The 17,983-nt window shown below is 32.2% G+C and overlaps 1 protein-coding gene across 2 annotated transcripts; it reads right to left on the reverse strand.

Moving 5' to 3' along the window:
- Positions 1 to 14,167: 14,167 nt before the first annotated feature.
- Positions 14,168 to 17,346, reverse strand: LOC131007024 (uncharacterized). Of its 2 annotated transcripts, none has more exons than XM_057934176.1 (3): positions 17,223 to 17,346; positions 16,602 to 16,674; positions 14,168 to 16,480 (listed from the first exon to the last, which is right to left on the reverse strand). In XM_057934176.1, coding segments are annotated over exons 2-3 (2,010 nt in total). In that variant the 5' UTR covers positions 16,604 to 16,674; positions 17,223 to 17,346; the 3' UTR covers positions 14,168 to 14,472. The 2 variants fall into 2 exon arrangements, with proteins under 2 accessions (XP_057790159.1, XP_057790160.1); XM_057934177.1 differs by lacking the exon at positions 17,223 to 17,346 and adding an exon at positions 16,874 to 17,211.
- Between the last annotated feature and the right edge of the window lie 637 nt (positions 17,347 to 17,983).

Genomic DNA, 17,983 nt, shown 5'->3' on the forward strand with positions numbered 1-17,983 from the left:
TTATGGCTGAGGTATGCCTTCATGTCAAGGATGACAATACGCAGTGACGTAGCTGGGGGGTCCAGTGGGGACACTGGGCCCACTAGAATTTTTCAAAAAAATACTATATATATATATAATGTATTCTTTATTTAGTATTTAAATGAAAATTCATTTTACTTTTTACAACAAAATTCTCATAGGATTATATGATGTAACTTTGTTGTTATTTTATATTTTCTTTATTTCTTTATCTAATAGGTGAGTTTGATTTTAAAAAATTTATAGGGGTAATTTTTTGTATTGGACTCAAAAAATTAAAATTTGAGTTTAAATGTAGAATTCTTTATAAACATACTTGTAATTTACTTTTTATATTGGATTCTCTGCTATATTTTTTTTGTAATAGCTTATTTCTTTAGCTTTTTCACACATTCAATTTTTTTATTATTTATATTGGAGTAGAATTTAATAAGATATTTCTAACTCATGTTAATTGTTAGCTCAGACCCTGTACATGCAAGTGAATTATACTTCATTTATTTTTGTTAGATAATTTTATTTGTAATAACTTATTATTGAATTTTTTTTTGTGAATATTATTTAATACGTGTTGGGCAAATGAATAAAGTTATTACTAGATATTTTTAAATTTAAGCATGTAAGTCATTAGGATGTGTGATAGTCATATATAAATATTTCAAAAAAATTATTATAAATTTTAATTTATATATATATATATATATATATATATATATATATATACTCCCATCGTATTAAATAAGTGTCATATGACATAAAATTATACTCACCAAGAAAAAGTATAATTTTACATGCTTTAAGATGAAGTATAAAAAAAATGACATGAGTAAAATTGGATGTTTAGCCTACTTTTACTATTAAAATTTTACAATATGACATTTAAAAAGGAACAAGAAAAATTCCATAATATGCCACTTATTTAAAAACGGAGGGAATATATTAAAAATTATTATAAATTGGCCCCCACTGAGGTGAAATCCTGGCTACGTCACTGACAATACGTGTAAATTGGATCCAATACATGTGGTTGTAAAGGAAAGTTAAAAGAATGTAAAACTCTTGGAGGTGATTGGCACCATGGAATGAAGGTGAGAATGAAATGGTGATTCCTACCTTTATTCATTTGCTTGATATATTTTCTTCGTACGAATCATCATTCCTACATTCATGAGAATTACCATTCCTTTCACCTACCATGGTATTAGTCATTTCATTCCATTTCTTAATTCTTCTAATAAGTTTTGACATGTATATTTATATGAAACATACATTATTATTATTATTATTATTATTATTATTATTCAAAATATAAAAAGTATGTTTTGAATAAAAAATATTTAAAAAAAATAAAATATTATCAACTTTAGATAAGCAATAGTCTAATATATGGATCGAATTGATGCAACACATTACATAATCATATATAATAAGATTCTACGTATTTATTTTATATAATTTGTTCTCTTTCTTTAATGTTTCTTATTATATATATTATTTTTTTCTTATTTAATCTTAACATAATTAAGTATTAATTAATTCAAATGTTTCAGTTCTATAAAGTTAAAAAATAATAGAATTACAAATACTTCAATCTATCTATCGACAATCATTTTTTTTTAATTTGTAAGAAAAAAATGTATATCCTATAGAACTATATATTACATCCACAAAATTACTATTTTAATTTAAATTTTTTAAAATTTTCTTCGTGGAATACATCAATAAAATATTTATCTACTCAATTATATTTTATAATTTTTTATACTTTTAAAGTGACTAGCAAAAAGAACGTACGTTGTACGTGTAATTAATCTTATTTTATTTGATAATTTATTATTTTAAAAAAATATATTAATTCATTACTTTTATTAGATAATTTATTGGATGGATATATTTATTTATAAGATAAATATCACTTTAAATCCCAAACAATTTTCGCACTATCAATTATATCCTAAACTATCGAAAATGATTTTTTAAATCATGAACTATCAATTTTGTATCAATTGTACCATTCGTCCATTTTCTTTGCTCCAAAAATTTGACGTGGCTCACCGAATGCGACGATGTATTTAGAATTATTCTTTTTTGACCTACATTATGTAAAATGACGTAATTATATATCTTATTAATTAAAAATTCAAAGGGTGAAAAATAGATTAAGGGTACATGTTGATACAAAATTGATAGTTCAAGGTTTAAAAAATTATTTTTAATAATTCAGGATATAATTGATAGTGTGAAAATAGTTTGAGGTTTAAAGTGATATTTACCTTTATAAGCCTTATCAATAGCTATAGAAATATATCACATAGATTTAGTGTAATATCAAATGAATTAACACATTCTTATAATATGTAAAATAATTTTAAAATAAAATATATAATAGGGGTAAAATAAACAATCTACAAGTTGTGCCTTAAGATGCCTTAGGCTCTTTTTCTATTATTATAGATGTAAAAGGTAAATTAGTAAAATAAAATAATTCTATTCCATTCATAAACTTTATTTCTGGCTACCAATCATATGATTGAAATTAAACAAAGAATCACAATTTCATTCCTTTGATATTCCTTGTGCATACTAAGATAGAAATCACCTAAGGTTTGTCATTCATTTCACATCTCCATTATATTCCTACTTTCATTCTATTCCACCCTCATTTCATTCTATAATACCACAGATAGGTAAACACAACATTTAGACGCAAATCTCATCTGGAGATGCCAAAAAAATGAACGCATGATGTAGTAAAAATAATTGGCAAAACTACAACCTAGTACTTGACAAATTACCACATTGAAAAAACAGGTCAAGTGGAATGGAACGAACCGAAAAGAAAATTATGTCAAGTAAAGTGGGACGGAGGGAGTATAATTTAACAATCTTAATAAGAGAGAACTTTGCTACTATTGCAGGAATAGTACTATTCAAAAAATAGTGCCCAGGGCATTTTGGTAATTTTAGTTCCATTTGAAGGTTCTTTGCAAAAAAACAGAATTATGCTTTATCTTGTCTCCACCACAGATTTTTCTTTTTCACTTTCACTTTTTACTTCCTGCGTTTGCACACCTTCGTAACACCTTAATCCTGTCAGAATCTTTGCCAGTGAAAGTGCGAAATTGATCATAATCCAACAAAAAATCACACTAGACAAATCCATTACACCAACAAAACAAGGAGGTGAGCTTTGATTTCTGCACTGCTTTTATAATTTTCTTTTTTATAACCCTAGAATTTTTACAAGAAACTGAGCTCAGAATAACACAATCGAATTAGTCTTGGGGATGGGTTCATTGCTTTGTTGTTTGCTTTGAGGGTGCCGATCGGGAACATCGAGTCTTGGCTGAGTTTGTGCTAAGTTGTGGCTCAGTTTCTTGTGTCGTTGTCTGCGTTGAGAGTACTAGCCGGCGTCGGTATCCGCATCAGTAGCGGCTTTCTTAGCTGCTGATAGTCGGGCTGAGGTGAGGAGAGTGGGTCGACGATGGGGAACGACAGTGAGGTCTACGAGAGAACAAGCTATTTTTTGGTTATTCATTGGAAATTAAGAAAAAAGGGGAAGAAGAAGAAGAAAAGGGATTTGGGGTTGAGATTTACTCTTTATTGCACATATGAAACATATAGAGAGATATGAAGGTGTGAGAGAGGGTAGAGAGAGAAAAAGAGTTACAAGGTAGAGAGAGGAAATTGTGGTGCAAGTGTGCAGAAGAGAAACGCAGATGGAGTATATTGTGTGGATTTTGACTAGGACTCTATTTTTAATTGATAATAATAATGTATTGTTGGCCTTGATCATGAGTGCAGGTGAGGAATGGACCTACAGTATGAATATAAACTTATTTTAATTGATTAATTGAATATAACTGAGTTAATATAATTATGTATAGTCAGTATTAGTTGTTTTATTCTATATGTAAGTTAGGTTAGTTTTATTTTATTTTGAGACCTCTACATGTATTCATATTTCACTAATCTTGTTGTACATCATTGTCACTGATGAAGATATAATGCAACAACTTCAAAATATGGAAAATATATATAAAAAAAGAGCAATTTTATGAGATGGTTTGGTTTAGCTTTATTTTTTTACGATGCCATATATTTAGAATAACATTATGATTTATATATATATAAGTAACTTATAATTTCATTTTTTATAACTATGCTACATTTTAATTTTTCTTATTTATTGAGCTCCACAAAATATAATCTAAGCTCTGTTATAACCATGTATAATGTATTTAGGTTAAATTGTGAATAAATTATGTGTCCAAATTGTTATGCCTTAGTTATTTAACTGTAACTGATAATCTATAAATTTAGACAAGCTTCAGTGCATTTTTCTTTCAAACTAATTTGAATTTGGGTTTATATTTTAGAATTAAATAAATATAGAACTATAGTTCTTGAGAAGTAAATGTATACTATCAAGACCTTCATCATTAAATAAGGAGTATGATAGTTGATTCTTATTAGATGACTTGCTCATATATTTTGTTTGATTTTTTGCTTTCTTATGATCTCCTACATTTTTTTAGTTTCTTATTTTGTGCTTTTTCTTCCTTTAGTGTTTCTACTACAAGAAAGCTATTCCGCCTCTCCAAATTCAACGGTGCGCTTGGTTTTTGTTCAATTTTTATTTGTGTTCTGATCTATGTCTTCATGTGTTTTGCGCTCTTTCATTGTATTTTAAAGTCATGTCGCAATGTTTCTTCATTATAGTTATTGTTTTGAAGTTTAATGGGGTTCTATTCTAGGACTAGGAGCAGATTGGGTTATTGCCTTTAGCCTGTAGGTTTTTTAAGGATTAGTTACTTTGTGTTATAATTATTATTTTCGATTTCTGGTTTTCGATGGGCGCCCTGAGGGTCCATTTGTCCTTGCTCCGATCAAATTTGTTTGCTGGAACACTTTCATCCGTTTATTGCAGCTTCAGTAAGTTGCTGCCCTACTTTGATCTTCTAATAGTATTTTTTTTGTTTCATTTTCTTTTCATATTTTATTATATCACCAGTTAAATTACCGACTTCTCATATGTCAGGACTTTGACCGCATTTTTCAGATATATTATTATGGCAAAAAGAAGATGTGTGCTTTCATCGGAAGGTTACTTACTGTTGAGCTTTCTGTGTGTTTTTATTTTATTTTATTTTGTAACTCATTTGTATCACTTGCACACTTACCTTTATTTATTTCGAGTTTTTGTTTTAAAGTATGGTGTAAGGGAATTTAAATTATTATACAATGCATGTTGCCAGCTGTGTTGTCACACCTACTATTTACTTTTCAATTCTTTGTTGCTTTATCTGTTTTGATGCAAATTTAATATTATTTTTGTGTTTAGATGGCTCAAACGGCCCTGTCACAACTTCAAGACGTTTATGTTTTAGTTTACCTCCTCCGTCTGCAAGTGATATGGCTATGCCAATTATCTTTGGCCCTGAGTGTTCACATGCTCTAACTACTCCGTTGAGAAGTTTGCTAGGTGCATAATATTTGTTGAATTATGTCTATATTCGCTATGTGCACTATTACTATGGATGTTATAATCCTCTCCAGTATTGTCTAATCTTTTCGTATGGCGAGCCAGGTTGGTATGCTGGAATATCCAAAATTATTGACAACATTGATTTGAATTTGGACCCAACTGAACAAAATATATCATGAAAATAATACGGTTGATCCGCACATGCACGAAGAAGCTGACACCCTACTTGTTGCCGAATAAAATAGTATGTGTTTAATCGTTTTGTTGTATGTTCATTTGTTAGGTCTTCTGCAATGTAGTTTATGTTTCTCTATTACTATATTTTTTATATTATTTTTTGCATTCTATGATGTGTTACATTGATTTCATTATTAACTTAGTATTATGTCTTTGTGCTTATATGGGAGTTATTTAGGCCGACTTCTTTTTGTAGAACAATAGTATTTTTGTTGTTCATGAAAAATGGTTGGTGCGTGAATCAATTGATAAGAATATTTATTGATAATTTTGTGTTTTATATTGTACTACTTTTGATAAGGACTCATCTATCACTCCATGCAAATTTGTTGAGGAATTTCAAAACTCCTTCATATGTTGCTATGAGATAATATTATTGCTATCTGTTTCAAATACGCACCGACGATATAATAAATATCCTTAGAACTGATCGAGTAATTCAACAGTTTCAGATTGATACTTATGTTAAGATCGAGACACAAGACTAGATTTTTTTTCACCATAATCAGTCAAAGTTTGAAATGAGGGCTGAATCGTATCAAAGGATAGTTGAGAGTATAACATCTAATGGTGTTATTAGCGCAAAATCTGTTGGTAAGAGCGTGTTCTTCTTCCTAAGACCTTTACAGGTGGCCCGCGTGATCTATGTTGTCATTACATGAATGCGCTGGCACTTGTCGCGAAATTTGGACGCCCAGATATTTTTCTCACAATGACTTGTAATCCAAAGTGGGTGGAAATTCAAAGTGAATCATTTCCCGTTGAGAAGAGTCACAATAGAGCTGATTTGTATGCAAGAGTTTTCAGGGCAAAAAATGATGAACTAAAAAAGGAAATTGTAAAAGACTCTTTGTTTGGGGTAGTTGCCGCTTATTTTTATGTGATTGAATTTCATAAAAGAGGCCTTCCACATGTTCATTGGTTGATAATATTACAACCACGATATAAGGTGACTTCAACTGAGGCATATGATCGATTTGTATCTGCTGAGATTCCAGATCTTGACCTGACTCCACATCTACATTCTTGTGTTATCAATCATATGATGCATGGGCCATGTGGTGAACTCAACCCAAAGAATGCATGCATGATAAGGGGAAAAATGCAAAAGTTATTATCCTAAAGAGTTTAAGTTAAACACTGAACATCGGTTGGACTCATACCCCGACTACAAGGGTAGAGATGATGGAAAAAAGGTTTTGGTGCGTGATAAGTGGTTGGATAACAGATGGGTGGTCCCTTATAATGATTATTTGTTGGCAAAGTTTGATTTCTATATTAATGTCCAATTTTGTACGGATGTTAGATCAGTGAAGTATCTTTACAAATTAATATGTGTGTAAAGGTAATGATCAAATAGCATACAATATTGTTGATGTTGAATCTACAGAGCCAATAGATGAGATTTCTGATTTTCAAAAGTCACGGTGGCTTTGTGCTCCGGAAGCTATGTGGCGAATTTATGGATTTGATATTTTTGATATGTGTCCATCAGTTTTCCAATTACATGTGCATTAATTTGTCAAGGTATCAACAAGTTTTCTTCGCGGCCAACCAATCTCTTCCGAAAATTGTAGATTCTGATCGTGCTAACAGGACACAACTTATACAGTTTTTTTAGATGAATAAATTTGTTGAAGTTGCAGCACTAAATTTATTGTATCGGAAATTTGTTGAACATTTTGTATGGAGCTTACAAACTAGGAGGTGGACACCGCGCTCTAGGTTAGGGACAATCGGTAGACTTGTCTTCGTCAATATTACAGAAGTGGAACATTTTTATTTAAGGCTTTTGCTGAATCATGTTAGGGCTCCAACTTCTGAAATGCTATCAGCTTTGCGAAAATTATTTGCGATTATACTTGTTTTTAATTTCCCTTCTGATCCCAAAAATTTGTGGATTGAATTTTTAGGGCCACACTCTTGATGCTGTGATCTTCCATGATAATATAGATAGGTTCAAACATGTGCTTCAAGAGGGTAATGTTTATATGGTGAAAGGAGCTTATGTTTCTGATCCAAAGCAATACAGGAATCCAATTGTGACATGCAATGAACGTTCAGAAAAGATACTTTGGTGAATGAAGAACCAAATGATTCGATACCTGCTGGTGGACTAAGTTTTAGAGCAACTCCAAGGTGCGAGTTCCACAAATTCCTCTCAACAAAGACATTGATCAGTTAAGCTAAGCAACTTAATTATTGAAGAATTGTGAATGATATTTCTATATTTATTTTTGCAATATTTTGTGTAAGTTAAGGAAAAAAATTATTGTACTTATTATATTTTAGAATGAGATTATTTTATTGTTACTTAAATGTTAATTAATCATTTTCTTCTCTTACTTAGATACTGCTTGTGTCATTATTTCTACCCATGAACCTCGGGTAGTCACAGTCAAAGGACAGGGTAAAGTCATTCGTGAGTATGCTGCTATTGATACAAAGTATGTTTTAGATTCACGATGAGTTTATGTTTTTGTATTTATCTACATATGTTTATTTTAGTTTATAGTAATATATTACATGGAAATGTAGGTTGGAATCGTTTTTGGTGACATTTTGGGAAGATTCTGTATCCGATGAGATCTATGCTAAATTGGACCTATTTCGAATAGGACACTGTTGTTGTTGTTGAATTTTTCAGTCGTGCCATATTACGGTATGCATGATTTTACTTGGTGAGATAAATTATACATACATAAATTGTTAGGCACAATCGTTGATGGTTTGTCTTTAATGTTCAGGATTGAGTCTGACCACCAATGCTCAGTTAATTGTGTTGGATGGGTTTGAGAATGAGATGCTAATTGAACTAGAGAGATGGTATTGCATAATTTGTATAACAATTAAGAACCTTCTCATGTGAATATTTTTGTTCCTAACTTGCTTATAATTATCAAAGACAGGAAGCAAGAGAGTGAAGAGGCCATTAACATCTTAATACAAAGTGGTGGTTTTTTTGAGAAGAAAGTGTTGCGCTTACCCAAGCAACCTCTACAGATTACTAAAGTGGAACAAATGTTGCAGAATCCAGAGGTGACTTACTTTATATTGTACTTGTACAAGTAACATGAATTTAACATTTTTTTAATTTTTTTTCCAGAATACATACTTTAATGTAAAAGTTAAAGCAATTGGAAAATGAATACCAAGACTACTTTTACATTGGTTGTCCATATGTTCCATAAAGACAGTTGCAACATATGGTACATAGTTCATGTGTTACTCAACTCCATGCAAGAACATGAGAATAGCAAATTGAAGGTGCTAATCTATTAATACCTTTTTTCTTAGTTTATATAGATTTGTACAAGTGTGTATATTAGAACACTTGATTTTACCACAGCTTCAGATTTAGTCTCATGGTCGTTGATGCGTCTGGACAAGTGGAAGTCACTTTTCTGGGGAAAGAAGCTCAAAAACTTCTTGGCCTAGATCCTTCCGAGTTTTATAAAAAACAAAATCTGGTGAGTATTCTACTATACAATGGTCGATTATTATCACATTTACAAAAATGAATAATACCCTTTTAAAAATTATAGGGACCCATAACGCAGTTGAATTTTCTTAGGCAACGCCTATGCAATATTGTCTTACTCTTAAAGATAAAAAGTCGAATATTTAAAGATGTTTGTACTTTCACTGCGGATGCTGTTGAGATTTTACAAGATGATGGTGCAATACCATCTGAGAAAATTAGCATTGAACCTGAAGTTCATCTCGAACAAGGTTTGTATATTTTTTTCTTCTATTCTATGTATTATTAAATTAAGATGATAATAATTTAAGTATTTTATTTCTTCAGGGCTGCTAAAAAGTGCGACGAGACAATTGGTTTTTCCTGAGTCATTAGGTGAAATATTTCCAACTAATTTTGTGATGACAACCAATTAATATTTGTTGTAATTAAATTTGAACATTTTAGTTAAATTAAGTTAAAAATTATTTTGATTTTTTATAATGATGATTGCTGCAATTAATATAGATAATGATAAATACATTCGAGCAAAGGTTGTTGCCAAAGCTAAAGGCAAGGGGAAAATGTCCCAAGAAAGCCATATTGAACATATCAAAGGTGAAAATGATTATGATATGCTACTCTTGCTTGAAAAGATAATAATTATAATTTTGCAACAACAGATACAATTGGAAGCTCATTTGAAGATAGCCTTTCTTCTGATGATGATAAACCAATATCAGGTATCACATCCACTGTTATAAATAAATATTCCCTCCGTCCACCAAAAAAACTCCCATTTGGGGTTCGGCACGGAGACTAAGAAAGCTGAAAAAGGTGGTGTAAAAGACTAAAAGGGTAGAGTAAAGTGGGGCCAATAGGTAAAGGTGTACTAATTTTAAAAGCAAGGGAGGGTATAATGGTCCAAAAAGTAGAGTAGGAGTTTTTTTGGTGGACAAATATTTAAGGGCAAGTAGGAGTTTTTTTGGTGGACGGAGGGAGTACTTGATATTAATTGCAAATTCATTTAATATAACTATATTGCTTCTCCATCACAGAAATCTTCAGGGGTAAAAAGAAAATTTGCTCTATTGTTCTATCCGAAGATTCAAGAAATGATAGTCTGGATTGTGTAGTGGAATCGGCTGAAAGAGGTGTGTCACCAAAATTTAGAAATTTATTTTCAAAGAATCTAGGTTAGACATGTGTATTTGATTTTTTACATATATAATTGTAACGCCCCAATTTTCATAAACTTTTCAATATAAAATCTTTGAAAAACTAATAGATAAAATAAAATTTCTTGAATTATAAAAGTTTAAACCAATTTAAATTCAACTTGTCAAAACTAAAATAGTAGCATGAAATATAATGATAAACTAAAAAGTAACATGGTCAACTTAAATTTCTATGAAAATACTAAATCTCTAGTCATTCTCGACTTCCATGGCCGCCTCAACTCCAAAACTGCAAAACTGAAAAGATAAGGGGTGAGCATATTGAAAATATACTCAGTGAAGAACCATGCAAATATTCACATACGCTTAAACATGCAAGTAATTCACATTGTCATACACATAAACTGATAATCTGATGGGCGAACTGAAAGCCCCTGAACATGTATTTCTACATGGCTGAACATGTATTTCAACATGACTGACATTCTGAACATGTATTTCTACATGGCTGAGCAAGTATAATCAAATATAAAATAAGAGCATATAAAAACATACATGAATATAACCACAAGCATATAATCCCTCACCTTAAACGTGCTTTTGAAAAATTCGACGTAAACGACGTATCCTAAATATTCCCGAAAAAACTCCTCTATGCGAACCAAGAAATAAGAAAAAGAAAAAGTAAAAGTGATGTCCCTAAACCTACGTCTGTACCAAACATATATATACTAATCTTTGAGAAGTTTAAATGAGCATGACTCTTGCTTTGAATAAATCTCTTATTAGGATAAACAAAACAAATTAAAAGATAAAGCTTAAAAGTTTTAGTGTGTATAGGAAACATAATTAAAAATTTCGCAAACTTTTGCTATTGGAAAAATCACTATCACCATAAAAACAAGAATTTGCTAAAACGAAAGCAATTTAATTAGATTACATCTCTAATTTTTAAATATTAAAAAGATAGCAATATATATATATATCTACACATATTTCATTATTATTACTAAAATTATTACTATTATTACTAAAATTATAAATAACGAAATTAAACCATACATAAAAAAATATAAAATACTAATAATTAAACCTATATAATAAATCTAAATATTTGGGGTGTTACAATAATAACAAAAGTGTATGTGATGAAAAAAATGCACGCACCCAATAAGAAATTTTCTAGATTTAATTTCCATATTTTATATATTCATCTAAGAAATCTGGTTCAATTCATATACTATATTAGGTAACATTGGGAAAATCAAAAGAAGATTTGTTAGCAAAAGAAAAAAAGTTGTGCACTTTGATCTTTCTGAAGATTCAGGTATTCAATTATTATTATTAGATTTAGTGCATTTTGCTAAAGATTTTCATGATATGTTTTCTACCATAAAATGATAATCATGGCTTAGTGAAAATGAGGATTCTTCTTATCACTTTGAACACATGTTGGTGAAACTTTTAATATTTTTTTTCATGAGTAGTGAGTTTTTTACTTTATTATTGCAATGGAGAAATTGTATAACTAATATAAGAATAATGATTGATCTAACAATATTATATTGATTTTGTAATGTTAGATGCTGTTGATCCCTGCACATTTGGATATGCCTCTATCAAGTAATAGTTAGACATGATAGACAATATTTTTAAATCTTCTAGAATTTATATCCAGCAAATTGTATGTACTTTGTACAATTATCTAGCTATGACTTTTGGCTCTATTACACTGTGTCGGTGACATTCTACTAGCATTTTGAGGTTACCTTTTGTATGTACATTGCATATGCCTCGATACAGTTTTTGGTTTAATGTGATATGTATATATAACGCGTAATGTCTGAAAGGATACTTAAATAGTCTATATATAAATTGTATTGTGTAGATTGTTGCTCCTAGCTGTAAAAATTAAATACTCCTAATTAAATGTATTACAATTGTGACCTACAAGTCATAGTATAATGTCTACACTTAAAAATGATTCGACAAGTGTTGTTATTGGTCCCATAATTCACAGAGCAATTATGGAAACACCGCGTCCTACGCGGTGCAGAATTTCTAGTACTTGAATATAAAAGAAATTTGAAGTTTGCAGTGAGCTGAAAAATGAATGTATAACGGAGAATCCTTCGCATTATCAACCAAGATTGACTATTCCAATCTTAGGTTGATTCAATATCTCTTACGCTCAGAAAGTTCTTGTCTCTTTTCTACACGCTTTCTTATTAGCGATGGTGACAATAGAAGCAAGTTGAGTCCATTTCTACTCATACATAATTTCTTTTTTTTATAGTATTTTAATAAAGAGGCAAATATTAAAATAATTATTTTAATTAAGTAAAAGTTAATTACAACCATAAAATTAATACTATATTAATTATAAACTCTTTTACTTATATACCCTTTTATTATTTTATTTTAAAATTGATCAAGCATTTCAAAATCTAAAAACATAATTTAGAAAGAAAAATCAAATTATAAAGATAAAAACCCTCACACCTCCCAATTTCCCCGTCACTTCCCCCCACCCAATCCCCTCCTACCTTTCCCGCTCATACTTCACGCCGCTCATTTTTTAATTATATTTCTTTTAATTTTATATTTCTTTTTACATATTTCTATTATAATTTCATCAAGGGTAAAGTAGTCATTTAATACAAAAAATTATTAGAATTAATATATTTTTATTTTTATGGCTAATAGTAATTTTTTATTAAACAAAATGGTTATTTAGAAGTATTAGCACTTTAATAAATCATAACGTATTTGTAAGTATATGTGTGCTTAAACTTTACTAAATTCGTTACTGCTATGTGATAGCAACGAAACTTGGGGGAAAATACACCTTAGAGATTTCAACTAAAAAACAAATACAATGGCGTGTGAAGGACCATCTGATATTTTGGGGGATCTGCATTTTACTTTTACAAATAATAGAGATTTAGATAATAATAATAAAAAAATAAATAAAAGAAGAAGAAGAAGGTGTATTTGAGGGATCTGCATTTTTCTTTTACAAATAATAGAGATTTAGATAAAAAAAATAAAAAGAAGAAGAAGAAGAAGAAGAAGAAGGTGTATTTGATTTTTGTTGAAAAGTGATGGTTTTTGGCCCTTAGCTCAAACTCAAAAATTGATACTAGAATTAGACGTAAGGTGAGGGACACAGATTATAGGAATATGAATCTCATGATTCAGTTATTAAATAAATATAATTAGATGACATTAGGGCTGTAAGCTCGCGAACTATTCGGAGCTCGACTCGAAAAAAGCTCGTTCAAATTCGTTTAGAGAAGTTCGATAAATAAACGAACCAAACTTGAGTTTAGTAGTATTCTGCTCGTTAGCTCATGAACAAGTTCGTTAAGTGAATCAGCTTGAAAAATATAAATTATTAGTGGATACAACTTATATTTATCCATTAAAATTAATAATAATTGTATTAAATCTCTAATTATCTCTATTTGTTATAGAAAATAATTAATATATTTATTATTTTGAATAAAATAATTTATTTTTAAAAGAAAATAATCAATATTTTGAATATCAATTTTAAAAAGTTCGTATTGGTTCGATTAAGCTTGTCAGCCTCAAAGTATTCGGTAAACAAAGTTTGGGATTCGATTCGATACTAAACAAACTAAACTTGAGCACACCGCTATTCGGTTCAGTTCGGTTCGATTGCACCCCTAGGTGACATATTGGAAAAAGAACATCAGTAGCCCATTTCTTGTGCATCATAACGAACCTGCAATTGCATTGCATAAAGTCCAAACCGCAGAAACAATCACAAGGCTTTGAATAGTTTAGACATCACGAGGCATCAAAATTCCTCATTCTGCAGACAAACTACATAAACGTTGGGAGCCATGGATAGGTAAACACCACATTTCGACCTAAATCTAATCTGTAGATGCCAAAAAACATGAACACATGATTCAGTGAAAAAACTACAACCTAATGCTACTTGACAACTACATTGAGACATATTATCCATCCATTTTTGAGTGGATAATATTATCAAAGTAAAGGCAGCCTTGGATAATAAAAGAATATTGATTGAGACAAAAAAAGGCTGAAAGTATCTATTTTACTAGGATTTTAGCTCTAGCATGTCCCTGAGATATCTGGAACTGCTCTGTGATACCTAAATGTGCCATGAGAAGCCAAACATGAGTGAGCAGCTCTCCCCCCTTGCGCAGCTGGCGGGCATGTTGGTTGCCGCCACAATTTGTGGCCGCGTACGCTAACATCTCCACCCACACTTTGCTTATAATCTCCCACCTCTGCACCTTCTCTTCTAAGAGCGACTTAGCCAGTATACAAGCATCAAACAGCACGCTTTTGCTCCGGTCACCCTTCACTTGAGCCGGTGGCACTTGAGTGTCGACATCACGCAACTTCCTGTAAGCATCATCTTTGGATATAATCGCGTCTCTCCCACTGAGAAACTCTCTGGCCTCAGCACACGTGTCTCGGAATCTTATCATCCCTATCCCATTTGGTAGCATGAAAGGGCACACTATGAGGAGATACAACATGTACTCAGATATAAGCTTGCTGTGGCCTGCAGTTTGCTTACTTTGAGTGGCAGGAGGTTCGAGAGAATAGCAGATGTCTGTGGCAATGTGCCAGAGGAGGATCCTCTCCTCAAACTCTCTCTTTCTAATCCAACCAACAGACTCAGATATGGATGGGTACTTTTCAAGAGTGAAACTTCCCTTTCTGCTCCATATAGCTGCAGGATCACAACCACTTGTGTAACTCTTCAACTCCCTAAACAATAGCTCTTTCAGATCATCGGAGACGTCGATGAAGGACTTGTTCCAATGCTTTTCTACGTGATTATTGATTTTAGTAAGCTTTCTGATGCTTCTTAGGAGCAATGCAGATTTTTCCATGAGGCAAAGATCAAACAGATTGTGTTGAGCAACTTTCATGGACCACCTCTTCTTGATTGGCTGCTGAAACCATTGAATCGCGCGACCAAAAGCAGATGCTCTGTCTACTCTGCTCAACCTATGCATCCAATCTGAGTCTATGAGAGCCCCGACAGCGTATATCTCTAAGCAGATGGCCACCCAAAGCAACAAGTGAGTGATGCCCAAGTCGAGATTCGAGTAGTTGCTCTTCTCGGTGGTGAGCTGAAACGCTAGCCAGGCGAAGAGGGTGAGAGAGAAGGTGATCATCCGAAGCACACAGCCACGGAGATTGTACACGATGGAGGCCTTTGTGTAGAGCTCATCAAACATGAAGCCAAGCTCAATCTCAACAAGATGAAAAGCTTGCTTCTCCGACAGCCTCTGGAAGATGTATTTGCTGCAGTCGCGATCTTCAAAACTCAAGATGGAGCCTGCAAAGAGGCGCTTAAACGTGGAGAACAGATGATAAGCTTCAGGTACACCAGGTGGGTCGGGGAAGTCGTGGCGAGGAAGAACAGGCATATCCATAACTGAATCCACCGCAACATTGTAGCCCTCAGCCTTCTTCAAGGTGTATCTTTCCATGAATTTGGCGTAGTCGGGACCTGGATTAGGCTGTGGAAGCATAGAGTCGCGGAAATTCTCACTGCTGGCAGCACAGAGCGTGGACACGCGCTCTCCATACTTGATTGAGCCGGCGGTGAAGACGAGTAGGTTGAGATAAGGAAGCCAGTCGGAGGCGGGGAAAGCAACAAGCAGTGCATAGAAAGCAAGGCCAGTATGAATGAGCATTCCCACCAAATGCCGCAGCCACAGCTCGTTATCTTCCAGAGAATATGCGGTGATGGTGTCGGGGCCACCTAAATGCACGAGAAAGAATTGAGCCCAGAACAGATTCAGTTGAATTCCGGGCTTATCATTCATACTCTTCTCGCATGCATCAAGAGTGTTCTTCGCGATGACGCCGAGGGAAACCACTGCCACCCAATCTGCCAATACGTACGCACACCAAATAATGATTCTTATCCAAACCTTGCATACATACTTCCTGCGATTGCCCAACAACACCAGTAAAATTTGCAATGCTAGGCTCAGGATAACGAACATCCTCACTTGCCATTCATTCAAGAAGTTTATCCAACCTACTAGGAATACTTCCATAACTTCTCCCCTGCCACCAACAACTACTCATTTTAGCCAAACATAAAATCACCTTCAATTTCAATCACTTCATCAACAATGCACTAATATGTATGCTAATTCAACATTTACAACACCAATCAACAACTTACATCAGCCAAAACAAGTGTTCTGTAGTTTGGATGATTTCAACTTTTTGGGGAAATTCTCATCCCTTTGTAATACCTGCATATCAACATAAAAAAAAAAAAAAAATTCAAGTTCAAAGAATGCACAGTACCTGCTGAGAGAATAATCAAACTCTTTTCAAATACTCCTAGTTTATATGTTTCTTAGTATATACTTGGTCCGTCCCAAAAAATTGTGACCCAATAGAGATGACACATATTTAAAAAAAAAATGTGCTATGCATAAAAGTATTTGCCTCGAGGAGGAATCCTAGAATTCCGTCTGTTTTATGGGTTTGGAAAAGCGTGGATTTTCAAGAACGAGAATCCTATGATATGTTGGGAATCTCTTATGATAATCATCCGCGCTTGAAACGTATTTTAATGCCTAAAAGTTGGATAGGATGGCCCTTGCGTAAGGATTATATTTCCCCCAATTTTTATGTTTGAGTGGAAATTGGGTCTCAAATCTTTTTTGTAAATAGTAAGAAAAATGGTTTGTAAGATTATTTCCAAATAAGGAAATGTCACAATTTTCAGGGGGAGATATCAAAATAAAGCAGCAAGTTGAGCAAAAGGATTGAAGAGCAGACAATGGAGAGGTACCTTATGAGAGCATAATCAAAGAAGCAAGTTCAGCAAAGGGAAGGATAGATGATCTTTAATAAACCAGAAAGCGAACAATGAGATATATAAGTAGCAGTTGACGTCTGGTTTCTGGGAAACTATAAAGAAACTGCAGTTATTTTTCTTTATTTATTATTACATGAAAATACTAGACGGCGTGCATAGAAAAGTAAGAAGACTTTGACACAAAATGGTCTTTCACTCCGACAAGATAAAACCGGAAGCAGTAAATTCCAGCTACACCACTCCAAACATACCCGTTTTTAATTTATTTGTTGGGACCAAGAAGAAGAAGACTTTTAGACTATTGCTTATATAAAGTTGATAATATTTTATTTTTTTAAAAAATATTTTTTATTCAAAAAAGTACTACTTTTTTATATTTTGAGTAAATAATAATAATAATGCATCTTTCATACAAATATACTTGTCAAAACTTAAATTTATAAGGATTAAGAATAGAATGGAATGACTAATATCATGGTAGGTGGAAGGAAGGTGATTCTCAAAAATGTAGGAATAGTGATTTCAAATGAAATAATAACTTTTATAAAAAAAAAATACCAAGCAAAGAAATGGAATGAATATAGTAATCACCATTCCATTTTCATCTCCATTTCATCGTATCAATCACTTCTTTATATTCTCATTTTTATCCCTTCATAAAAATATGTTCTAATCATTTTTGGTCATTCATTGAACTCATCACTTTTTAATCCTGTGGGTCCTTTCTCTCACTA

This window comes from Salvia miltiorrhiza, chromosome 1 (genome assembly GCF_028751815.1).
Source record: "Salvia miltiorrhiza cultivar Shanhuang (shh) chromosome 1, IMPLAD_Smil_shh, whole genome shotgun sequence".
Classification (NCBI taxonomy): Eukaryota; Viridiplantae; Streptophyta; class Magnoliopsida; order Lamiales; family Lamiaceae; genus Salvia; species Salvia miltiorrhiza.